This window comes from Capsicum annuum, chromosome 3 (assembly GCF_002878395.1).
Source record: "Capsicum annuum cultivar UCD-10X-F1 chromosome 3, UCD10Xv1.1, whole genome shotgun sequence".
NCBI lineage: Eukaryota > Viridiplantae > Streptophyta > Magnoliopsida > Solanales > Solanaceae > Capsicum > Capsicum annuum.
Window position 1 is genome coordinate 266,405,244 of NC_061113.1, and position 26,699 is coordinate 266,431,942.

Genomic DNA, 26,699 nt, shown 5'->3' on the forward strand with positions numbered 1-26,699 from the left:
TTATCAATGAAAATTTAACCTTGTTATTATCTTGTCCTAAGATAAGTATTTATTTTAAAAATTCAAGATAAAATTAACAATACTTCTCCTTTTTATTTAAATGGAAAAATTACTCCTTACACATTGTTTTTATATTCAAGAGCTCATATTTGAATTCAGGATGCGTAAGGGCAATTAAAAGATCAAAAAATGCTCTCTGTCCTATTTTGGAGATATTGTCTTATATTTACCTTCAGGTTACATCTATTTCTATCATCATATCATGCAGTCAAAATCTATTCATCTACTTTATTATATTAGATCATATCATGCAGTCAAATTATACTATGCGATCAAATTACCTCGATCATCATTCATCAATAATTTTTTTAAAAGATTTAAAAATTTAAAAGAAAATAATTTCTCTATCTCACAGTTGAGGTAGCGATATAAATCGCATGTACTTATCCTCCTCAGACCTTATACAATAGGAATATATTTGATATGTTATTGTTGTTGTCATTATCTAAAATTTAATAAATTGTATATCTTTTTAATTATCTAATTTTACTTTATCCCTCGGTAATCTGTAATATGTAATCCATTTTTAAATCCTATAACAGAGTTTTTATTCTTATAATTTGAAGTTTAAGATTTTTACATCAAGGGTATAAAAATTAATTCTAAATCTTACTTATGAAATTACAGTGAATATTTTTATTATTATTGGGTGGAGATTTTTTTTTTTCGTTTTCTATTCGATATCGCATTGGAGTTCGATTAATCTAGATTCGCGTTGTGTAATGCCCCATTCAAAAGGAAACGTTCTTTATTAAAAAATAATTTATATTCAAATTTCAAATTCAAGACCTTTAATTAAGAAAAAACAGTATCATCCGCTGTATCACATCGTGATGGACGGAGATTTATTTGTATAACCTGACTGCTGACTAAAGTAAATATTATCATATGTGGGGATAATTATAAATCTATATTTGGAGGGAGTAATTTATAACCGGAAATTCCCTAGCATTATGATTTTAAAGTACTGAAATATCCCCCAATTTATAAGGAGTTGAGAGCCTTGAGACGCTTAGAAGCAAGGGCAATCTAGTCCTCAAAAGTGTAATATATAACTGCGGTAATCAGTGGCCTCTGATATCTGTTTCCTTTTATCACATTTTTTTTTTTTGAGAGTTGAAATCAAGAGAATCCACTAAAGCTTTGTAATGGGAACTTCTTGTTTTCCCCATTTTACTCATTCTCCATTTTCTAATTCATCATCTTCATTGTGTTCTTCCCAATTTACACCTTTGCTTTCTTGTTCAAGAAATGCACAAAGATGTAAGAAGAAGAGGCCTGTTCTGTTGTGTATGCAATCAGAAAATCAAAAGGAAGGTGATTTATGCAGAAGAAGAACGATTCTTTTTGTGGGGTTCTCAGTTCTTCCACTTCTTAACTTGAGGGCTAAAGCTTTTGAAGAGTGGCCAGTAGGTAAATCATTTCTCTTGATTCTTCAATCCCTTTTTAATGATTCGATGTCGCTTTGCTATGAGTTGAAAATAATCATATGGTTCTTTGTAGCTTTAAGTCAAAATGTGTTCTTTAGTTAGTAGAATTGATGAATATGATAAACTTTTTCGGTGGTTTAAGTGTAACCATTACGAATTTCTTGAAGTATTGCATTGCTCTGAGTTGAAAAAAGTCATATGGTTTTATGGAGGTCTAAGTCATAAAATGTGTTCTTTAGTTAGTAGAATCGATGAATATGATAAACCATTTTAGTGGTTTTAGTGTAACCATTACGAATTTCTTGAAGTGTTGCATTGCTCTGAGTTGAAAAAAAATCATATGGTTCTTTGTTAGCTTTAAGTCAAAATGTGTTCCTTAGTTAGTAGAATTGATGAATATGATAAACCATTTTGGTGGTTTAAGTGTAACCAGTACGAATTTCTTGAAGTATTGCATTGCTATGAGTTGAAAAAAATCATATGGTTCTTTGGAGGTTTAAGTCATAAAATGTGTTCTTTAGTTAGTAGAATTGATGAATATGATAAACCATTTTAGTGGTTTTAGTGTAACAAGTATGAATTTCTTGAAGTGTTGCATTTCTCTGAGTTGAAAAAAATCATATGGTTCTTTGTAGGTTTAAGTCATAAAATGTGTTATTTAGTTAGTGGAATTGATGAATATGATAAACCATTTTAGCGGTTTAAGTGTAACAAGTATGAATTTCTTGAAGTATTTTGCTGTAGCTAGCAATAGATCCTTATTTTAGGGATTTACCTTCATTACTATTTAGTCTTTCTTTCTATTAGTTGATGCTTTGACTTAATGAAAACAAGATTCAGCAATAGATTTCTTGAAGTGCTTAAGTGTAACCCGTATGAATTTCTTGAAGTATTGCATTGTAGTTAGCAATAGATTCTGATTTATAGGGATTTACCTTCATTGCCATTTAGGATTCTTCTATCAGTTGGCAGTTCTAATTCATAACACAATGATTTAGCAAAGGGCTATGTGTTTAGTTTATGGAACCGATGAATATGGTAAATTAGGTCCATTTTAGTGGCTTAAATGTAACCAGCACGAATTTCTTGAAGTATTGCACTATAGTTAGCGATAGATTCTTATTTTAGGGATTTACCCTCATTGCTATTTAGTCTCTTTCTATCAATTGATGCTTCGTATTAATGACAACAAGATTTGGCTATTCGGCTGAAAAACAGCAGTGTTCAGTTAGAGGATGTATGTTAACATTTGGCTGATTTAAGAGTTGTGCCCAGTATATTATATTGCCTCTGAAAGTATATGGGAAGAATGTTGTTTAAGATATTCTGGAATTGACAATGGTTTCCTTAGTGTCCAGGTTTAGGCATTCTAAATAGTATCTAGTTATTATACTTGTTTCCTAATGACATTTTTTCTTCAGATTTGGATTAGATATCTGCCTTGTTTCCCTTTATAAATAAGATTGCCTCTGGGAGGCATAACGCTTACTGTTCAAAAATAGCCATTAATAATTGCTTCTAGTTAAATCTAAGAGTAATGAGATAAGTGATGATGTCCTTGCCAATAAATTCTGTTTCCAAAATTTTCTGTTTGTTGGTTAATTGTTGTATAGCCTTGTAAACTTAAATAGCATTTTTAACTTTCAGAATCTGCTTATTTTAAAGTTCTTTCGTCAACTGATTTTTTTTAGTAAAGTACTTTGGGATAGTATTTCTGTTTGGCCAAATCATTAAAACATTGATGGGTTTTGCCACAAATAATGAGTTACGAGATGTCTTGACTTGTGTAGATTCTCATGTTTTTCGATGGAGAATCCAAATTATGCTGACTCCCTCAAAGAGAACGGTTTGTGCAAACAAAATATAAGTTACAAAAGGTTACTCTTTCAGCTGAATTTTTAACTTTACGTGTAATGAAATGACAAAAGCACAAGCTTTTAAGGCTAGAGTGCTCCTGCTCCCATAGAAGCTTTTCTTGGCTTATGAATTTATGAGTCTATTCCATCATTCCTTTGTCAGTCTTCTTCTTGTGGCTTCACTGATCCTGATTGCTTGTTCATGAGAGAGAGAGAGATCCAAAGGGAAAAAGGAAGGATGAGTTGCATGTTATCTGCATCTGGATAGGGTGATAAGAGTGGGGTCTCCTGTGTGTGTTAACTTTGTTCACCTTGTTGGTCATGGTGGAAGTACCCACTTCTAAATGTTGCGGTGCGGAGATGGAAATGTGGCATAAGAAAACACTTCTAAATGTTGCGGTGAGGAGATGGAAATGTAGCATAATATCTGCACCTGGATAGGGTAAGAAGAGTGGGGTCTCCTGTGTGTGTTAACTTTGTTCACCTTGTTGGTCATGGTGGAAGTACCCACTTCTAAATGTTGCGGTGCGGAGATGGAAATATGGCATAAGAAAACACTTCTAAATGTCGCGGTGAGGAGATGGAAATGTAGCATAATATCTGCACCTGGATAGGGTAATAAGAGTGGGGTCTCCTGTGTGTGTTAACTTTGTTCACCTTGTTGGTCACGGTGGAAGCATCCACTTCTAAATATCGCGGTGAGGAGATGGAAATGTGGCATAAGAAAACACTTCTAAATGTTGCAGTGAGGAGATGGAAACGTAGCATAAGAAAACACTTCTAAATGTTGCAGTGAGGAGATGGAAATGTAGCATAAGAAAATACTTTTAAATGTTGTGGTGAGGAGATGGAAATGTAGCACAAGAAAACACTTCTAAATGTTGCGGTGAGGACTGAGGAGATGGAAATGTAGAATAAGGAAGTACATATTCATATCAAAGACAGAGATATCATTGCGTCTTTCCATAGTTATTTATTACTGGACATTTATCAGAAAGAGTGCATTTGATCTCCTTTGAATTGCTTACATTTGTTATTTGTGATGATTGTGGTCAATAATGGTTTCTCCAGATACTGCGAACCTGTACTTAGATTTGTGAAGAGTTAATACACTGGGTTTGTTGTTGTTGTTGTTATATATCCCATAACTCTGAAGCCTTTTCTAGTGTGACTAACTCTGCTCTCATACTAATACAGATTCTCAAGGGCAGCCGCAGAAAGAGGAAACAGAGGTCTGTATTTCCTTGAAAAATGATTGAGAGAATGGATTCTGCTATACTTGCATTTCTACATTATCCTCAGCTTTATATGCTCTCAGTCAATACTTTCTTTTAACCAGCAAACAATCCAAGGAAGTGCTGGGAATCCCTTCCTTTCTCTACTTAATGGACTTGGAGTTGTTGGTTCAGGCGTGCTTGGTTCTCTTTATGCCTTGGGTCGAAATGAGAAGGCAGTTTCAGATGCAACCATTGAATCTGTAAGCTGGATATCTCTCCATTATCTTTTGTCAGTTGTAATCTTACCGACATTGTTTGTCTATTGCATGATGCAATTGTTGCTTCTAGAGGTACAATGTTTATTACCAACATTTCTAAGCTGAGACTGCAGAATATAATTATTTAAGGGTGGGGGAGGGGGTGGTGGGAGTGCAAGCTTGTATTTGGCCTGAACTTGTTTCAAACAGTGTAGACTATTAGCTTAAATTTTATTTTAAATTGTAAGATTGTAGGCAGAAAGAGTGAGTTTTTGTTTCTTGGGTAGCTTTTACTAATTAGGATCTGTTTTCATGTACTCAGATGAAAAATAAGCTGAAGGACAAAGAAGATGCATTGGTTTCAATGGAGAAGAAATTTGAGTCTGAACTGCTGAACGAAAGGGAAATTCGAAAGAATCAACTTAAACGAGCAGGTGAAGAGCAGCAAGCTGTTCTTAACGAATTGAATTCAGCAAAGGATGCATTATCTATCCTTGGTAAGGAGCTGCAAAACGAAAAAAGATCTGCTGAGGAGCTCAAATTTAAGATCAAGGGCCTTCAAAATGACCTCATGAGGATGAAGGAGGATAAGAAGAAATTGCAGGAAGAGCTTAAAGGGAAGCTTGATTTGATACAACTTCTGCAAGAAAAGATTACTTTGCTTACAACAGAGATCAAAGATAAAGAGGCGAGTCTTCAGAGTAGCACCTCTAAATTAGCTGAGAAAGAGTTGGAGGTAGATAGATTGAGCTCTATGTATCAGCAATCCCAGGATCAGCTGAGGAATTTGACTTCAGAAATTAAAGAACTTAAAGATGAAGTTCAGAAAAGAGAGAGAGAACTGGAGTTGAAGCGTGTATCAGAAGACAGCCTTAACGTGCAAATAAATTCTTTGTTCCTTGAGAGAGATGAATCTAGAAAAGAGCTTCATGCTATTCAAAAGGAATACAACGAGTTCAAGTCCAATACTGAAGAAAAAGTGGCTTCAGATGCAGAGCTGTTGGGGGAACAAGAAAAGAGACTACACCAGCTTGAGGAACAACTTGGCACTGCCTTAGGTGAAGCGAGCAAAAATAAAGTGTTAATTGCTGATCTGACTCGAGAAAAAGAAAACCTTAGGAGAATTGTGGATGCTGAGCTGGACAATGTAAACAAGTTGAAGCAAGAAATAGAAGTCACTCGCGAAAGTGTTGAGAAATCAAGACGTGAAGCTTCTGATATAACAGTACAGCTAGAGCAGTCCAGGCATCTCTGCTCCAAACTTGAAGCGGAGGTTTCTAAACTTCAAATGGAATTGGAGGAAACAAGAACATCATTACAGAGGAACATTGATGAGACGAAACATGATGCGGAGCTCTTAGCTGCCGAGCTGACCACTACTAAGGAGCTTCTAAAGAAAACAAAGGAAGAAATGCACACTACGTCAAATGATCTAGCAGCTGTTTCTGAAAATCGTGATAGCTTACAGACAGAGCTAGTTGATGTCTATAAGAAAGCAGAACGTGCTGCTAAAGAACTGAAAGACGAAAAGAACCTTGTTGACACACTTGACAAAGAGTTAAAGTTTTTGGAGACTCAAATTACAAAAGAGAAAGAGTTACGGAACAATCTGGAAGAAGAGTTGGAAAAGGCTACAGAATCACTTGATGATATGAACAAAAATGTGGTTGCACTTGCAAAGGAGCTGGAGTTTGCTAATTCTCATATATCTAGCCTTGATGACGAGAGAGAAGTGCTCCAAAAGTCTGTTTCTGAGCAGAAGCAAATTTCACAAGAAGCAAGAGAAAATCTGGAAGATGCCCATAGCCTGGTGATGAAACTTGGCAAGGAACGCGAGAGTCTTGAGAAGAGATCAAAGAAATTGGAAGATGAAATGGCAGCAGCAAAAGGTGAGATTTTGAGACTGCGGAGCCAAATAAACTCAGCAAAAGCTCCAGTGAACAATGAGGAAAAAGTTGAAGATGGGGAACAGGCAAAGGCCACTGTACCAGTGAAGAGAACGAGGAGGAGGAAGACTGCTGTTAAGCCAGAAGGATCATAGTAGACTGTTTCGGAATGGCTTTATCGTCTTCTTTTTTTTTTTGTCCTCGACTCATTTGTTTGCGATATTATTAGTGTATAATAGAGATGGTGGAATTAGGACATTGCCATCGCAAGAAACTTCAAATTGTAGTTCTCAGTGAGTTGTAGAAGTAATCATCTTTCTAGTATACATTTTTAGCCTGTATGGCTCATCTCTAGGTCGAAGTTGCAGCTTGCAAGTACGAAATTTAGAATGAATTTTATGTGAAGTTATGTACTTCATTAGTCATCTTTCCATGTGAATCATCATTAATAAAAGTGAATATGCAGCTGATGCCATTTTTCCTTGAAAAAGTGTTAAAAACTATCATAATCATATATGAAGGAGAGTCGACCACAGTGGGAGTCGAACCCACGACCTTTTGATCCGAAGTCAAACGCGCTAATCCACTGCGCTATGCGGTCGCATGCTTTTATGCATCTGGTACTTCATTAAATCTTTGGCAAATCGAGTAGCACAATGAAAAATTGCAAACAATATTATAGCATAATTTTACTATATTATCTTTTGAATATAGTAAATTTAATGTTTCAAAAGATATTTAATAGCAAAAATAAATGGAGTATAAAGAATAAATTATCTATTAATTTTTTAAAACTAAACAAACATTATTGAATATTTATATTTAATATAATACACCAATATTATTGAACGTAAAATTTACAACTCTTTTGATAGGTCTTGACAAGTTAAATAATATCTCAAACTACACAACATAAATAGTATAATGATATATTATAAAATTAATTTAATCTTTTCTAGATAATTTAAAAATTCACATAATTAGTACTCTTTCCTTCTTATTTTATATGGCACTGAGAAATAAATTGAACAACTAATAGTAGGTGAATAACTAATCTAAAAGTGACTTATTTTGAAAATCAATCAAATATATATTATGGTTGGAAAAGAAAAAAGAGAAGAAAATGTTACTATGTGGATTATGACTTAGCTTTAGAAAGAGTTTTTAGACATAAAAAATTGCCACAAAAAGTCATCGTCGTCAGATTCAGAATTTAGGTTCCCCTTTCCTTTCTTTTTCCATCAGCTCAATTTCAGTAGTAGCTCTATTGCCCCCATTTTTTCTTCTCAATTAGGGTTTCTCTGCCTCTGTTTCTGATCCCCAAAATTCCTAATTACTCATCCATCGTCTATCGATTAAATTCTTCTTTCCTTTGAATTTACTTCAATTTTTCTTTTTTACAATTCATTGGTGAAAGAGGATTGGAACAGTCATGTTCTATGGAACGGCAGTGTGGGATCCATGGCTTATTGTTGCACAGATTGTGTGCTTTCAATGTCTGTATTATTTGACGCTGGGTATATTCACGGCAATTCTCGTTGGAACGCGTGTTTCTCGAATGAGTCTTGTTTATTTCTTTGATTATGCTACTGTTACTGCTTCCACTGTTACGGGGTGGTGTGTTATTGCCTCCTTTATTCTCACTTCACTTGCAGGGTGAGAATTCTGTTTCTCATTTCTTCTTCATGTAGTTGAAACTTTTGTTTTATTCATCTCTTCAATCTCTTTGCTATTTTATTAGTGTTTTGACACTATTTTTAATTATAGTTTTTGGGCGTAGATTCCATGACCCAAACTCTATAAAAAAGAAGAATAACCGAGGTGTTCAGGCTAGCTTGCTCACACTTGGACTAATTCCACAGTTACCTGGTAACTGGACAAATGGGAAGTAAAGAAGAATCTGTTATGTTTTAAACTACCTTGGTGTCCGGGCCAACTTGCACACACTTCGGCTAATTTCATGGGATATTTGCCACCTCCCAAGGTACCAAGAAAATCTGTCCAGGCTAGGACACAGATGGGAAAAAAGAATAATTTGAATTGGGAAGATTTCCCTGCTGAAATATCAGATATTATCATCTTTGAATGTGTCTTCGATTACTGATTGAAAGCAGTCTAATTTTTCTGTGCATTGATATGTTTGGTGAGCTTGTCCAACATAATAAGGGTAGCAATGGGAGTTTAAAGAGAATGTCTGTATATGATAATGGTTTCAGCAATTTGAGTTTTAGGAGATTGGAGTTTTATGATAATGTCTGTATATGATATGTTTTCTGTGCATGTTAGTTTGATCTTTGACATGTTTGGTGAACTTAGAGCTGGGGGAAAAGGTAAAAGGGAGGATGAGGAACTTACACTTGATAAGTAAAGAAGATGCAACTGTAAATAAGCCCAAAAAAGGAATGGACAATGATATAGCATGATACTCTTTATCTCTCTAATTTGTACTTTTGGTTGACTTCTTATGTGGATTTTCTTACGCCAAGCTGGTCTCGGATGAGAAAATTTGTATTCTGTGAACGGATACCTAACTTTCCATGAAATGTGGTTCAGCATGCATGATTGAATATATTTCTTGTTGCAATATGCAGAGCTGGCTATTTACTTTATTTGATTGAGAGGTCTAAGAAGTGCTTGGATTTTTCAGCAACATTCTACATCATCCATCTTTTAATATGTATTATCTATGGAGGTTGGCCTTCGTCAATAACATGGTGGGTTGTGAATGTTACCGGGCTTGCGGTGATGGCGTTATTAAGTGAATACTTGTGCATAAGACGTGAATTACACGAAATTCCAATTTCAAGATTCCGATCAAGTAAGCTCCTTCTTCTCCATTTTGAATCATTTCTCTCTGAGAATGCCTCTTTCCATTATTTCATTTCTCCATATCATTGGCCCGAACGCTATCACTTTGATCTGGCACCTTTCAACTCTACACACTATTTTAGGACCCTGATTATGCTGCTTCTTTGAGTATAATGCTAACTGCTGTTATTTCTCTTCTATTTTTGTATCATTTATCTATATTCTAAAGTTGAAGTGTTTCAGATTTCTATGCTTTAGTTGTTGGATTTCACTGGAGGTTATTAACACCTCATTTTTCTTTGCCATTGCATAGAGTATGAAGGTCTTCGTCAATCTCCTCTACTATATTAGTAAACTTTGTGAAATTTCCTCTTTCATGGATGCTTATGCTGCTGCTTGCCATTAGACCTGGCTAAAAATGAGATAGCATGTATGGTTCATGAGCATCTTGGTACTTGAGAATATGTGATGCACTAGGTTGTCAACAAATTAGAGCAGTAGTTGCAGTAATAAATTTGTTAAATGACTATAAGGTAGAAAGGATGAAGGGGAGGTGAGGCAAAGTAGAAGAAAGTGGTGGAGTTGATGGATACTGCAATTTACATGTGCTTTTGACAACACTGGAGGATTCTGTTTTCAGCTTGAATAGGGTCAGGTTGGGTTTGATTGCACTTCCTAATAGCAGTGTATATATATTAGCATTTCTCATAATGGTGCAACAGTGAGCTTCAGTAAACAAAATAGGAATATTAGCCGCCATTTGTTGTACTTCTCCTTACGACTTCTTTTTAGTTAATTTTTGGGTTTGTTGATAGAAAATCTCAATTTGTACTGAGAGAATCTAAATTATGATTGGCAGGGTCAGTCAGTGAGGAGAAGGCAAACGAAGACCTGAATGAACAAATCCCTTTGTATCGTTTGGACAATACGGTTTGAAAGATCTTTGAGGGTAGGGAGGAAACATTGCTTTTGTAAAAAATAGATTTATCCAGTAATATGTCTTTTTTGGTTTTGTCGCTGATGCTGTGCTGGAACTCTCCTACAGATATAAGGGATCTAATTTCAGCAAGTAATTTTTTGTACTAAGAGGGCGTTTGGATTGACTTATTTTTAAGTGTTTTTGGCTTTTAAGCATTGTTTTATTTTTGGAGGTGTTTGTCAAAGAAAAAAGTGGGTTTAAGCACTTCACTTAGGCTTAAAAAGTAACCAAAAAAAGGCCAAACGGTTAGCTTTTAGCCTATAAGTCACTTAAGAAAAGACAATCCAAACTCCCCCTAATCTGCAGTATTATCTTGGTATCTCCAATCTCCATGGAGATTTTTATTTTTATATATAAGAGAACTGAATAATAGTAGTACAAGATTTTTGTATGTTTAATCCTTCTAGACGCAAGCCTTCGACCCTGGACCCTGCCCCTCCAAAAAGAAAAAGTTGGGAGGTTTTTATGTCTATTTTAACTTGGTTACATTAGAGGTCGAGGAAAATATACTAAATGATGATTGAAGAATGTTTGATAGAAAAAAGTTACATCAAAGTTTAAAATTGAATGCCTGTACTTTCTTTTAATGATTTTATTTAGTTGACTTCTTGTTAGTTTGTTTGATAGTTCAAGAAGCTATAAAAGAGCCTGCTTAAATAGGAAAACTAAGAAGCGAACAATTTTGAGTTGATCTATATTTTATCAGAGTCCCAACACTGATTCTGGATCTAACTCCTAACTAGTATTTATTTTTTAAAAATATTTTCCATTCATATCAAACACAACCTAAAAAGCGGATAAAGAAGAAGAAATGATGATAATTTGGGAGTTACTTATTTCTTTTATATAAATATACTAATAAGAACTCATTATCCAATGGTTTAACTATTTTATATTCCCCCGTCCCGTCCCATTTTATGTGTCAGTCATTTCCTTTTAAAGTTCGTCCCCAAAAGAATGTCATATTTTCTTAATTGGTAACTACTCCTTTCGTCCCATTTTACCCGTCCCAAATTTCTTAATTTGGTGTCTCATTTTACTTGTCTTTTTTTACTTATCAAGACAAGACAATTTTTTTTTTCTTCATATTTTACTCTTTGCATTAATTACTTTTTCTTTAAATTAAAATGTAAACATCATTTAATAGGGGTACTATGGTAAACTAGCTATAACCATTCCAATTTGGGACAAGTAAAATAGGATGGAGGGAGTATTTAATAGCAATGTCCCAATTTTATCTTTACCGAGCCTCACTCCACTTAATAAGAAAAGACAACTAAAAAGTAAACTTTAAGAGGGACAATTTTATAAACTTTACAAAGTCATCACTCATTTTTTAAACTCTATGCCTTGTCAAAAGGCAATACATAAAATGAGATGGAGTGAGTATATGGACGGGTATCAGTTTTCATCTGACCGATTTTCAACCCACCCATTCATATCCAAGCACTAGAAATGTAGCCCAAGACGTTAATATTTGGCCTTGTAACATACCATAGGATTTTGGAAGCTGAAACACTAACCTGCAGCCAGTATTTTCATGAATAAAAATTAGTATATATGCATTAGATAGGAGAAGTAGAATGTCGGATTGAGATTTATGAGTAGCTGTTTATCGTATTTGTTAGGCCAATAGGCACTGAGATGAAAAGAACGCCAAAAAAAAATAAAAAATTAGAGTATGGGCCCTACTGATTTCTCGATTCTACTATTTGCCTATCTGTGGAACAAGTAAGTAAACGCAGTTTGCAGAAGAGAAAACTGAACACAGTGTTTTTCCGTGGAAAACACCCTGCTCAAGAATGGTGTAAAAAACCACGACCTGTACCTCTACAGGATTTAACCCCAGCTTCACTAAAACTCTTGAGCCTCAACAATCAAACAATTACAAGGCTTCTTGTAACTTAGGAATTAAAACTTCTAATTCCTATCACTACAAAAACACAAATCTCACCCAAGATAAGTGTTCCCAAATCTTCGAGTTCCCCAACTTGAAGACAAATACTTCTATCTCAGTTTATAGATCACTGAGTACAAAAACTATGACACGTTACAATTAAAAGAACCTACCTATTACAACTGATCTACGACTTCAGAAGTATAGATTAGGTTCTCCTTCAACTGGACGAACTTGTTTGCTTGATTGTTGACTGTCTCTTTTTGTGCACACCGTGCTTTGATCTTTTCCCTTGTATTTATAGCAACCTTGATTGAAACTTTCAGTTGATCTCCTTTCCTTACTTGAATTGGATTGACTTTTCCGTCTTTTAATTTCTGCCGCCTTTCCTTGTTTTCTAATTTGAATTGGACTGCCTTGATGTCCTTCCTATCTTGACTTGGATTACCTTCACTTTTTTGGACTGACTTCATGCTAATCAGTCGACAATAGCAGATTCACTTGTGTGGAACATGTTGCATGAAACATGTTGTGGAACCTATTTCATTCACTGTGTTCATCATCAAAACTTCATTTTTCTTTTCCTAACAAATTCCCCCTTTTTGATGTTGACAAATTCAACACCTCAGCATCCTTTATTTAACCCTGACATACTCAGTAAAGAACTATGACTAGAAGATCACAGAGAATGAAACATGATTAGTCATTGAGTTATATGTGTTGCATAGTCTATTCTTCCCCCTTTTGACATCATCGAAAAGCTTATTCAACAAGTGAAAAATCGTTTAATAATTCATGACCATTGAGGCAATCACTAAGACAATCAAAATTCAGAATAATAGAACATGAATACAGCAAGATAAAGCAGGATCAGAACATGTGAAAACAACTAAGACCATTTCATTCATGATGTGACTTATATTAATCAGCAGCACCCTAATAGAAAACAAGTCATTTAAGGAAAGGAACAAAAAGTTGTTCTTGGATATCAGAAACCAGGGCTAAAAGGATGAAGAGGAGGGAATTAGAGAGGTGAGTTTCCTAATCACATCAGCATTTTCAGATCTTTCTTTTTCCAGTAGTGAGGTTAGGGAAGCAATTTGAGCTTGAAGAATCTCTCTTTCCTCTTCATGAGCAGCTTGTGTTGTCTCCAATGCAACTTGTGCAGCTTCGACCTCACCCTGTTTATCAGCCAGTGCATTCCTTAGTCTCTGCATGGGATTATCCACATTCCTCATGGAACCAGGTAGCATCATATGATTCACACTTCCTATGATGTCTTTCACAGTCTGTGAAGACCATACTTGAACAGGTACCCTAAAGTCCTCAAGGATAGGGGTAAGCCAGAATTCATAAGAAAGTGCATGCCCATTTTTCTCCTTGATGAGCACCCTTTGCATGTGCTTCAGAATAAGTCTAGGTAGATCAATTCTTACTTCACTATCTAATAATTCCATGAGAGTGAGATCCAAAAAACTAGCCAGATTCTTTCTCTCCTTCCTAGGAATGATCATCTTGTGTACTACATCAAAATAGAGCTGATGGAGGGGGAATATCTCTCTCTTAAAAACCCTTCGATGATGAATCAGATGAGGATTCCCAGAGAACTTTCTACAAATTTCAAGAGCAGAAGTAAGGTTGTCCAAGGGTGGCCAATTTCCCTTGATATAGTGACCCCAACCCCCAGAAGGAATATGTAGAATCCTAGTAATATCAACAATGTAAAGGTTTACAGTAACCTTTCTCACAGTAGTAGAAAACAACTCACCTATGCCGATCCCATTTGTATAGAACTCATAGACTTTAGGTTTTCCAAATTTCCTCTAAATATCTCCTTGAAGAAACAACAGAGACCATCCTTGGAACTCCAGTTTTCTCATCAGAGTGTGCATGTCAACTCCTCTAAACCCACTGATAACTCTCCCTCTAGTTAATTAGCGTTTTTGGAAGTGAAGATTATGAGCCTCAAGAGTATCTTGATAAGAAGATGGTACATGATCCTCATAGTCAGAGTCCAACTCAGCAGTGGTGTCTGGATGGTACTCAGAGTCAGAGGAATAGAGGGAACAGGTTTCCTGACATGTTTTTTTGATCTGGAAGAGGCCTTAGAAGGTGAAGCTTTTGAGGATGTGGGAGCCTTGACCTTTGGAGTGGAATTGGAGGTAAATTTCTTGGGTGCAGATTTTGGAGAGGTTTTGTAAGATGGAAAGACTTTGGTAGTTTTAGCCATGATAGTCTTAGTCTTCTTGACTGAGAGAAGAAGATTATCAAGGGATGATGAACGAGGAGGTGAGGAATCAGAGATGACAACCCGTTTCTTTTTGCTTTCTTGAAGTGCTTCAGTTAAGAAAGCATCTTCACACTTCTTCTTCCCTCTAGTGTAAGGAGTTCGAAGTGCAGAGACAGTTGGAGAGGGTTTCCAAGGAACTACGTTATCAACAGAAATAGACGAGGGTTTTCTCTGTAGTTGAGATCTGGATTTTCTGGGAATCAAGTCGGCTATGGGAAGGTCGTCTCTGTCACTAGGGTTTTCATCAATTTCAACAATATTGAGTGGGATAGGTGGAGGAAGGAGAAGGGATTTCATGAAGACTGAAGAAGGTAAAGGAATTTTGGAGAAAGGCTTTTGGAGATGACAAAATGTAGCGAAGTTGGTCAATTTGTGGGAGATTTATGGAGGGATGATGAAAGGTAAAGTCATGTTTGGGTGAAGGATAATAGATTTTATGAGGTTCTTGGTAGGGTTTTTGGATGATGAAGATGAAGAGGAAGAAGGAGAGTCCATAATGGAACAAGATATTTTTCTTGATTTGGAGAATGGAGTTAAGATAGACTCAAGAAGCTTATTTAAAGGAAAACTTTAGAGGAAGTTGAAGAGGCGGATAACTGTATGTGGCAGAGAAGTAATGATTGAAAAGTATGAAATGATGGGAAAGGAAGGAGCAACTTTTAAAATGGATCAGATCCCTTGATTTTTGGCGGTTTAAATGGAATTGAAGGGATCATGTAAACAACTTGTTTCTTAGTAAGGTACTGTAAGATAAATTTAGTCATACCTGGAAGAAATGGTTACAATTGCCTCAGTGGTCCAGCTTTTCTGCAAAATCAACATAATCATGAGTCAACATATTCTAATTTTTGGACTTAGGATACATTTTTAATGTGTGAGACTGAATTAATCAGCATTCACTTATAAAACAACCTATTCTAATCAAGCATTGAGGGAGACTTATGCAAGTTTAATCATCCCCAAGGCTAACCTATTTTTTTCAAAATGTTCTCTACTCAAAGCCTTAGTGAAGATGTCAGCAATTTGTTTCTCAGTAGAACAAAACATGATTGATATAAGACCTTTTTCAATTTTTTCTCTAAGAAAGTGATGTTTAATATCAATATGCTTAGTTCTTTTATGTTGATTAGGATTTTTGGCTATGTTTATGGCACTTGTGTTATCACAAAAAATGGGGACACACCCTACATCAATACCAAAGTTCTTAAGTTGTTGCTTAATCCATAGTAACTGAGCACAACAGGAACCTATAACAACATATTCAGCTTCAGCAGTTGACAAGGCTACTGAATTTTGCTTCTTAGTGGACCATGTAATCAAACATGTTCTAAGAAAGTGTGCCATGCCAGTAGTACTTTTCCTGTCCACCAAGTAACCTGCATAATCAGCATCTAAGTATCCCACTAAACTAAAGTTACCACCTTTAGGGTACCACAATCCAAGATCAGTTGTTCCTTTCAAGTATCTGAGAATTCTTTTCACAGATTTTAAATGAGACCCTTTTGTTTTTTCTTGGAATCTAGCACACAGTCCTACACTGAACACAATATCAGGCCTGCTTGCTGTGAGATATAATAATGAGCCAATCATTCCTCCATACAATTTTTGCTCAACATCTGATCCTGCTTCATCCAAGTCTAATTTTATGGCAATGGCAATAAAAGTGCTGATCTCTTTTGCTTCCTCCATGGAGAACCTTTAAAGAATCTCTTTAGCATACTTCTGTTGGTGAATCACTGTCCCAGAGTCTAATTGCTTTATTTGCAAGCCCAAGAAGTAATTCAGCTCTCCCATCATGCTCATCTCAAATTCACTACTCATGAGTTTGGCAAATTCATGGGTCATACTCATATTTGTTGAGCCAAAAATAATATCATCCACATATATCTGTATAATCAACAAGTCCTTCCCATTTGATTTCAAGAAAAGAGTGTTGTCAATTTTACCGCTGGTATGACCATGTTCCAACAGAAATTTTGACAGTCTTTCATACCAAGCTCTTGGAGCTTGTTTCAATCCATACAAGGCTTTGTCCAATCTGTATACATAATAAAAAAACTCCTTGCTTTTAAAATCTGGAGGTTGTTTAACATACACCTCCTCTTTGAGAATGCCATTTAGGAATGTACTCTTCACATCCATCTGATAAAGGATAAACTCCATGTAGGCAGCAAAAGCAACAAGTAGTCTTATAGCTTCAAGTCTAGCTATAGGTGCAAAAGTCTCATCAAAGTCAATTACTTCTTCCTGATTGTATCCCTAGACCACCAATCTTTCCTTGTTTCTTGTGACTATTCCATGCTCATCAACTTTGTTTTTGTAGACCCACTTAGTCCCAATTACTGATCTGTCTTTTGGAAGAGGAACTAAGTGTCATACTTTGCTTCTCTCAAACTAATTCAACTCCTCCTGCATGGCTATGATCCAGTCAGCATCAAGCAAAGCTTCAGTTACCTGCTTAGGTTCAATTTCTGATAGAAATGCCTTGAAGGCACACATATTTCTCAATCCAGACCTTTTGGTAATCCCAGATATAATATTAGTTAGTACATTCTTAATAGGGTGTGATCCTTGATACTTGTATCCTTTTGGGATCAACCCTAGTGAGCTTCCAGGATTACTGCTGATGTTCTGAATGGGGATATTTTGAGGCTCAGTTCCCCTTATCATTGTCACTTCAGCTTCAGTTCCCCCTGTTAAGGTTTCTCCATGTTTGATAGCTCCAGTGGATGAACCGGGTGATATTTCCTGTTCCTCAGTGTCACTTCCTTCCTGCAGGTTAGTCTTAACACAGGATTCATCACAGATTACATGCATGCTTTCTTCAACACAGTTAGTTCGTTTGTTTAAAACCCTATAAGCTTTTCTATTAAGTGAGTATCCTAGAAAGATTTCCTCATCACTTTTACCATCAAATTTTCCCAAATTATCCTTTCCATTATTGTGAATAAAACATTTATAACCAAAAGTTCTAAAGTGAGAAATATTTGGCTTTCTTCCTCCTAGTAATTCATAGGGAGTTTTATCTAACATAGGCCTGATTATGCATCTATTTATAATGTATGCAGCAGTACTCATTGCCTCAGCCCATAGGTTTTGAGTAATATCAGCTGCAAGCATAATTGTTCTAGTCATGTCTTCCAGGGTTCTATTTTTCCTTTCTACCAGCTGAGAAGTTATGATCTACACCATTTATTGAACAAAATTCTAAGAATTTTATATTCTCAAATTCTGTACTATGGTCAGACCTTATGGAAACTAAAGAAGAGCTCAGTTTCTTTTCAATTTTCTTAATGAAGATTTCAAAAGCACCAAAGGCATATTCCTTGGAGGCTAGAAAAAATGTCCATGTGAATCTGGAATAATCATCAATAATAATAAAAACATACCTTTTTCCACATCTGCTTTGAACTCTCATGGGTCTGCATAAGTCCATATGAACCAGGTCAAGACACTTGGTAGTGCTAACGTGATTCTTTGACTTAAACGAAGATCTTACCTGCTTCCCCCTTACACATGCACTGCATAACTTTTCCTTTTTAAACTTGGTTTTGGGTATTCCCAATACCATGTCTTTGGAAGAAAGTATGTTTAATTATTTTAGACTTGCATGACCAAGTCTTCTATGCCAAAGGAGGGGATCATTTTCTATAGCACTTAGACAGGTCATCTCAGATCCTGGTAATGCCATAATATCGACTTTGTATACATTTCTGTATCTCTTTGCAGTAAGCACCACTTCTTTGGTGTCCATCCTTTTGACTTTGACCCCTGCAGCAGTAAAAATAACTTTATTACCTTTGTCACACAACTGTGAAATACTCAGCAGGTTGTGCTTTAGTCCCTCAACAAGATAGATATCTTCCAATGCTTTTGATTCAGATGAGCCAATCTTCCCTACTCCAGTAATGATTCCTCTTTTTTCATTACCAAATGAAACTCCTCCTCCATCTATTTTGGAGAGTGAAAGAAACTTTCTCTTATCACCAGTCATGTGTCATGAGCAAGCACTATCTAAGTACCAGTGCTTTTTGCTTCCTTTCACTTTCTCCTGCAATAGAAATCAATGGTTAGACTTAGGAACCCAGACTAACTTGGGTCCTGTTTTATGAGTGAAAGGATGAATCAAATTTCTTTTAGTCCATGCGGGCAACATGCAGCTCAAACTGTTTCTCTGACCAAAACTGAATTTGTTCCTTTTGGTCTGAGAAAATTTTCATGCCAAGTTTTGACTATTTGATCTGCTTTTTGTAGCTACTGGGCATTCAGTAGTGGGATGTCCAAGGTTACCACAGATATAGCACAAATCTTGGAGTACATCAAAATTTTTGTGGAATCCCAATCCAACCATTTCATTCTACATTCTTTCACCCAGCTTATGAACAATTCTTGAGGAATTTGTCCACCTATTTGCCCTTTCAAGATCAAGTTTTAGTATTGAAACTTCTTGATTCAGCTTGTTCATTTTTTCAGTTAAATCATAGCATTCTTGTTTGTATCTAATTACCTCAAGTTCAGAATTTTCTTGATCTTTACTCATGGGGCTTTTTCCATTATCAGTTAAAGTTAGTTTGAGGACTTCAGATTTAAGACCATTGTTTGAAGTTTCTAGTTCTGCAATCTGTTTCTTAAGTGAGCTATTTTCTTTGTCAACGGTTCCTATGTATGCCTTCAAATCAATGAGATCACATTTTAGGCTTGCAAAAGAATTGAACAATTCATCTCTATTAGAGGTTAACTCTTGAAAATCATCAATCAGGGCACTCATTAGGGAAACAAGTTTTGATTTTGAAAACAGTTGCAGTTTTTCTTTAAGATCAAGTATACTTACCTCAGAATCATTTTCTTCTTTATCTAAGTCTGAATTTCCAAAAGACATAAATGCAGTTTCATCAACTTCAACTTCATCTTCATCTGAATTAAATCCCCAAGCTGCTATCATTGCATGTTGTTCTCTCATTTTTTTTCCTTTTCTTTTAATTCCTTCTCTGCCCTTTCCTTCTTTCATTCTATTTCCCAGACACAGTCTCTGATCTGATGATCAATGTTGCCACACTTGTAACAGCCATTTGGATTGTCATTGGATTGTCTCTTAACACCTGTTCCTTTCTTCTTCTTGAAGAATTTGCTGAAGTTTTTGGTTATGAAGGCAACTTGCTCCTTATCAAGCTCAATTTCTTCATCACTATCAGAAGCCTTTAATGCCAAGACTTTCTTAGGAGGTGCTTGTTCTTTGGTTCTATCAACTTCCATCTCATAAGTTCTAAGGTTTCCAACTAATTCATCCAAGGTCATTCCAGCAAGATCTTTGTTTGCTTCCCTGATTGTTGTTACCTTAACATTCCATTTTGACTTAGGTTACTCTTAATACCTTTTCAACTTATTCTTCCTCAGAAATTACTTTTCCCAGGGAAGTAAGTTCATTGATTAAGGTGGTAAGCTTTGTCATCATCTCATGCAGGGATTCTTTCTCCTTCATCTTGAAGGCCTCATACTCAGTAAAAAGGAGAGAAATCCAAAATTTTCTTACCTGAGAAGTGCCTTCATGAGCATTCACCAGTGCATCCCAGATCTGTTTAGCAGTAGTGCAGGTTGATATCCTGTTGTATTCAGCTGGTCCTAAGCCACAAACCAGGATAGTTTTTGCCTTTACATTTTTCTGCAAGGCCAACAAGTCATTAGGGGTAAACTCACTTCTCACCTTTTTGACCTGTTCTCCATCAACTAACTTCATTGGAATATTAGGACCTTCAGTGATCCTGTCCCATAACTCATAGTCTTCTCCTTAAATGAACATCTCTATCCTTGCTTTCCACCAGATAAAGTGAGTGCCATCAAAGAGTGGATGTCTAGTAGTTGACTGTCCTTCACTGTGACCAGTAGGAGTTGCGGAATGCATCATATTGATTTTTTCTTAGGTGCTAGCCTTATATAAGAGAACCCTGCTCTGATACCACTTGTTAGAGTATGGACCCTACTAATTTCTCGATTCTACTATTTGCCTATCTGTGGAACAGGTAAGTAAATGTAGTTTGCAGAAGAGAAAGCTGAACACAGTATTTTTACATGGAAAACACCCGGCTCAAGAAAGGTGTAAAAAACCACGACCTGTACCTCTACAGGTTTAACCCCAACTTCACTAAAACTCTTGAGCCTCAACAATCAAACAATCATAAGGCTTCTTGTAACTTAGGAATTAAAACTTCTAATTCCTATCACTACAAAAACACAAATCTCACCCAAGATAAGTGTTCCCAAATCTTCGAGTTCCCCAACTTGAAGACAAATACTTCTATCTCAGTTTATAGATCACTAAGTACAAGAACTATGGCACGTTACAATTAAAAGAACCTACCTATTACAACTGATCTACGACTTCAGAAGTATAGATTAGGTTCTCCTTCAACTGGACGAACTTGTTTACTAGATTGTTGACTGTCTCTTTTTGCGCACACCGTGCTTTGATCTTTTCCCTTGTATTTATAGCAACCCTGACTGAAACCTTCAGTTGATCTTCTTTCCTTACTTGAATTGGATTGACTTTTCCGTCTTTTAATTTCTGCCGTCTTTCCTTGTTTCCTAGTTTGAATTGGACTACCTTGATGTCCTTCCTATCTTGACTTGGATTGCCTTCACTTTTTTGGACTGACTTCATGCTAATCAGTCGACAGTAGCAGATTCACTTGTGTGGAACATGTTGTGGAACCTGTTTCATTCACTGTGTTCATCATCAAAACTTCATTTTTCTTTTCCTAACAAACATATCCAGTAAAATCCAACAAGTGAAGTCTGGAAAAGATAAAATGTATGCACATTTTACTACTACCTCGAGAGGCATCAAAATCTCAAGTTTTTTTTTTTTAAAAGAAAAACCGAATATCCTTGGTCTATATAGGACTATATATAGGTCAATCACAAATCTCTCTTTTTCTCTTAGGAAATAGAAGGCTAGTACTAATAGTTAGTAATCACTTTAACTGTGAGCGTTAAGACCCCATTTATAATGCCAACCTTGAGTACACTAAAATGTAACTTGTTACCCCATTTTACTAGACATACTTTATAACTCTATATTAAACAATTCAAATTTCATATAAATGCATAGTGTTTTTACAACACCACCTAAGTTGATTTAGCAAAAAATTAACTAAAATTAATCCTTACTTTGTAAATACTAGTAATATTATTACATGAAGTTAAAAGGAATTGTATTTTTTAAAAATACTTTTTTCTTAATCCGTTTTCAACCTGCTTATATCCAATTTGACATGTCTATCTGTTTGCCCTTGATGAAGATAATGAAGAGTTAATCTGCTGATTGTTAGTAATTTTAAGTTTGTTCTTGATTTCCAGCTAGAGAGATGGCAAAACAATAAAGAAAATTTGTTTCTTTGTTATTCTTAAAACAGAAAAAAGAAAGTGGCTTCCTAAATTATTATGTACAAACAAGGATAGTTCAACTTACCCTCGTACATATGCATTCTATTCTATCATTCTAGTTCTAGTTCTAGTTCTAGTTAAAGTTAAAAATCTACATCAAAATTCTCTTCTTAGAAGAGCTTAGAGCAAAAATTATGAATCCTTGTTTTCGACAGGATATATAGTACAAATCTCATGGTTCCTCCGAGGGCTTTTCAGGCTTCCAAGAAGATGAAATATCGTCCACAGCTTCAGAAACTGTTAGATATAATCCATCTAATCCGAAGGCCTCAAGAGAATTCGATTTAAACAGCTTTTCCATAACGTTTCCAACTGGATTTGCCAGCACAAGCTGCAATAGTAGACATCAAAAGCATAAATAACAATCGATCAAGAAAATAGAAGCTTGACAAATGAAAGATTTTTACCACCTTAAGTGATCTTTTCTCAAGTAACCTTCTGAGTTCACATATTGTATCAATGCCACTAGTGTCTATCGCTGTCACAGCTACAAAAGGGAACTCTCAAAATTTCAACACCAGACATCCATGTAGATTACTCGTTAGAGAAAATATAAGTAGTCGTCTGATCAGTTTTACAACCAACCTGTCATGTCAATAACTACGCATTTGATTGCAGGTTGTTGATTGGCTTTGATCCTGTCTTCCTCTTCTCGAATCCATCTCAACGTCCTGTAGTTACAGTTGCTAACGTGACTCTGATGTATGTAACAAAAAACTTAACGACAAGGTTAATTTTAACTTTAACTTTACCTTTCTTGTAGGTAGGTAGAATTTGCAAAGTAAAAAGGAGCCTCAACAGCTATGATAAGGAAAGAAGGAATCCTAACAGCAGTGTCGTATCTGCTTAGGCTTTGAAATGATCGAGTACTCGCAATGTAGCCCAACACATGAGTATTTGGCCTTGTAACATTTAATAGGATTTTGAAAACCGAAACACCAACCTGAGGAAAAAAAATTGTACTTAGTACATTAGATATGAGAAGTAGAAATGTTGGATTGAGACTCATGAGAAGTGGCTTACCGCGATTGCTAGGCCAATGGGCACTGAGATAAAAAGAACACCAAAAAAGGAAGATAAGCACGCCACACAATCTAGTTTGTCAACTTTCCATAAACGGAATGCGCCTTGATAATCAATTAAGCCAACCACTGCTGTTATAATAATTGCTGCCAAGATGAGGTTGGGGGTGTAATGGAACAACGGCATGAGAAACAACAGGGTGATAAGCACAGTTATTGCCATTACTATATTTGAAACAACAGTCTTTCCTCCGGCATTGTAACTTACAGCAGACCGAGAAAATGACCCTGCAACATTGAATTTTATTAGTTGAATTAAGAGAAAGAAGAGGAAACTAAACGCGACAACTAAAACCCCTAATTATGTGAAAGCAAAATCTGAAAAGAAGATTGTCGTTTAGTTTGGCTTGTACCCACCCGTGGTTACAAAGCAGGAAGCACAAGAGCCAACAATGTTCATGAGTCCAAGAGCAATCATTTCCTTGTTACCATCAACTTGGTAATTCTCCATAGCAGCAAATGTCCTTCCAATTGCAATCCCTTCCTGCAGGGCCATATACATCAATCACAAATCTCCGCGCCTTCTTTCATTGAGGAAATAAAATACTAGTAGTAGTAGTAGTAGTTAGTATTCACTTACTGTTAGCGCTAAAACCCCAGTTATAATGCCAACCTTGAGACCAAGAGCCAGATGAGGGCCACCAAAATGTAACTTGTTCACTGAAGGTGGATTTACACCCTTCGGCAGATGTCCAATCTGTGCAGCAGAAGAATCTCTAGGCTCATGTGTCTAAATTTAAAAATGGATGAAAGTAGAAATAATGCACGGTACTCACAGTTTGGATTGTGTGAGTCTCATTTCTAATTAGGTAACTTATGATAGTTGAGATAATAACTGATACTAATGGAGCTGCTGCTGAAATCCAGAAAAGTTTTGGGTTCCTTGCACTCTGTTGTGTGGAAGAACATTCAGATCATTATGTAGAAAATGATCAATAAGGATATATGCACATCAAAGAGGCAACTTTCTCATCCACATAAACCCATAAAAAGCTTACAATTTGCCTTGCAGTCAGCAGGAAGATGAGGAAACAAGCACCCATAACAATAGTTTGCCAAGTCCACTGCAAACAAATGATAATAATTTATACCTTCAATATTATCTTGGTCCTCGATCGATCAGTGATATATGACATAACACATTCCACCTTCAATTAATTAAAATGTGCGTTTGCTTAATGGATCAAATGTGTATATTTTAGTTAATTGAAGGTTAAAAATGCTTAGTCAGACGACATCACAACGGATAAAATTAAAATTTTATCAATAACGAAAGACTAAAATTGCTAGGTATTAATGCTTTCTGCTACAAGAGGAGTTCATTATTGGAGGGAACTTGTAACCTCATTTTTGTGTTCGAAAACCGAGATCAAAACTGGAATTATTTGCATCTTGTTTGTGAAATGGACTATCCCTAGCAGTCCTTTCAGTTGTTGCAAAGAGACAATGACTGCTGCACCAGCCATGAACCCTAGTAGAGTCGCCTTCGAGAGAAAATCAATGATGAATCCTAACCTGCACGTTATCAAATGTTTACATTAAAATTGTAAAAGAAAAAGTTCATGAACAGATCGAGTATTATTATACCTACCTGAAGAAACCCATGGCAGCTTGTAACAATCCTGAAAAAAGGGTAGCTGTGAAAGCAACTTGTAGATATACAGTTGGTTCTTTGGCGTATGAAATTGCTTGTCCGATCATTGTTCCCATCACAAGTGAGCATATGGATACTGGACCTACTGCTAAGTGTCTTGAACTTCCCAAAATCGAATATATTAGTGGGGGGACAAAGCTTGAATCTGTGTCACCAAAATCCAGTTTCATCTTATATTATTTCACTACACACTACAATAAATGAGAATTTTACGTGACGTGACAATTGCTTTAGTCGTTCGTCACAAAACAAGGGCATTCAAAATTTAATTGCTTAAAATATAATTTTGACGAACGTATATACAGTAAGTGATTAGTTTTAGAAGAAATGGGATTTTTTACGTGACAATTGCTTTAGTTGTCACAAAGAATGAAGGTTTCGCATCAGAACAAGGGAATTTCACTAAGGGTATACAAAATTCAATTTGAATAAAAAGTAATATTTGACATATATATATATATACATAATAAGTGATAGTTTTAGTGCGGACCGTGTTTTGGATTTAGAAGAGATTAATGAGAATGTTTCGTGGCAGACTTTACGTGACAATTGTCCTATTCGTCACAAAAGGTAAAGGAACTTCCCTGACGGCATTTCAAAATTTGTTTTTATATGAAAAATAACATTCGACATATGTACGTCGTAAGTGATTGTTTTAGCTAGAGCTAATCAGAAGAAATAGGATTACTTTACATGACAATTGTACTTGTCGTCTCAAAAAACGGTTCCACAAAACGAAGGAATTTCACAAGATATTCAAAATTTAATCTGTATAAAAAGTGACGCTGAACATATGTATCTGCTATATAATAAGTGATAGTTTTAACGACAATCGTGTGTTTATAAGAAAAAATAAAAAATCATGGCGACTTTACGTGACCATTGCCTTATTCGCCACAAAAAGTAAGGTCCATTTCTAATACATAAGTATACAAAAAGTAAATTTGACATATATACGCAATATAATTTTCCAACCTAAGCTTTTTAAAGGCCGTAACAAAAAATAGTTTTAGTGACGACAAACTAAGAAAATAAAAATAAAAAGAGTGGTTATAGTGACACTTACATAACCCAAGAATGGGAGGCAAATTTGCGAGTTTAGCATAACTGATTCCTTGAGGGATAGAGAGACTAGCAATTGTAATGCCAGCAATAATATCGGATCTTAATAACGTAAGATTGTACTTAGGTCCCCATTCGAAAATAGGGAAGAAAAACTGAAGACCCAAAACAAACTTCCTCAACCCCGTTTGATTCTTGAACCTGTGAAGTGGATCATCTGGGAAAAATATCTCAGACAACCTATGTCCTAGTTTCTGAAATGTCGTACGATGAGGTGGCAAACACACCTTATGTACTCCTGCATTTTCCGATGGCGATGACGACGCCTCTGCTCCATCGCCTGCATTATTATTCCGGCCTGATGCATCTTCCACTTTAATTGAATGCATTTCTTTTTTTGTTTTAATATTTTTTTATTATATGATAGATTTGGTTCAAGAACAAGAAGTTGGGACTTGGGAGGATGTTTAATGGGTTAATTAGTTTTTCAGATATGGATGAGAGAAAAAGGAATCAGTTATTTACAGGGAAGTTCGAATGGAAATGAACACACTTCCCTATTTATAGAGGGAAAAAGTTTAATGTCACCCAAACATTTATTTGTTTTAAAAAAGAAAAAAAATACTGTTTAAGTGAAAATGGATAAAATGTAAAGTGGTGCTAGTATGTAGTATAACAACTTTGAGAGGACAAGAATTTGTTTTTTTTAAAAAGTATTTTCCCTTTTTAATAATTTGGAAGAACCACTAATTGAAATTCGATGGATAATTAGTTTACAGTA

The 26,699-nt window shown here is 35.7% G+C and overlaps 3 protein-coding genes and 1 non-coding gene across 4 annotated transcripts; 2 read left to right on the plus strand and 2 right to left on the minus strand.

Moving 5' to 3' along the window:
• Positions 1-1,134: 1,134 nt before the first annotated feature.
• On the plus strand, positions 1,135-7,060 carry LOC107861865 (MAR-binding filament-like protein 1). Its single transcript, XM_016707240.2, has 4 exons — positions 1,135-1,473; positions 4,544-4,578; positions 4,686-4,823; positions 5,143-7,060. The coding sequence occupies exons 1-4, from the start codon at positions 1,209-1,211 to the stop codon at positions 6,859-6,861; spliced, it is 2,157 nt and encodes a 718-aa protein (XP_016562726.2). The 5' UTR covers positions 1,135-1,208; the 3' UTR covers positions 6,862-7,060.
• Positions 7,061-7,233: 173 nt separating this feature from the next.
• On the minus strand, positions 7,234-7,307 carry TRNAR-UCG. The gene has a single exon. It is a non-coding gene; the product is annotated as a tRNA-Arg (tRNA).
• A 508-nt stretch (positions 7,308-7,815) lies between these two features.
• LOC124897258 (protein SYS1 homolog) lies at positions 7,816-10,645 on the plus strand. Its single transcript, XM_047410112.1, has 3 exons — positions 7,816-8,362; positions 9,298-9,524; positions 10,374-10,645. Exons 1-3 carry the CDS (start codon positions 8,139-8,141, stop codon positions 10,448-10,450), a joined length of 528 nt encoding a protein of 175 aa, XP_047266068.1. The 5' UTR covers positions 7,816-8,138; the 3' UTR covers positions 10,451-10,645.
• An 11,408-nt stretch (positions 10,646-22,053) lies between these two features.
• LOC107853964 (probable sulfate transporter 3.4) lies at positions 22,054-26,458 on the minus strand. The gene is made up of 12 exons (XM_047410111.1): positions 25,923-26,458; positions 24,794-25,001; positions 24,546-24,717; positions 24,201-24,266; positions 23,979-24,092; positions 23,783-23,899; positions 23,560-23,686; positions 23,144-23,430; positions 22,873-23,063; positions 22,706-22,791; positions 22,531-22,607; positions 22,054-22,451 (listed from the first exon to the last, which is right to left on the minus strand). The coding sequence occupies exons 1-12, from the start codon at positions 26,305-26,307 to the stop codon at positions 22,293-22,295; spliced, it is 1,989 nt and encodes a 662-aa protein (XP_047266067.1). The 5' UTR covers positions 26,308-26,458; the 3' UTR covers positions 22,054-22,292.
• Positions 26,459-26,699: the final 241 nt, after the last annotated feature.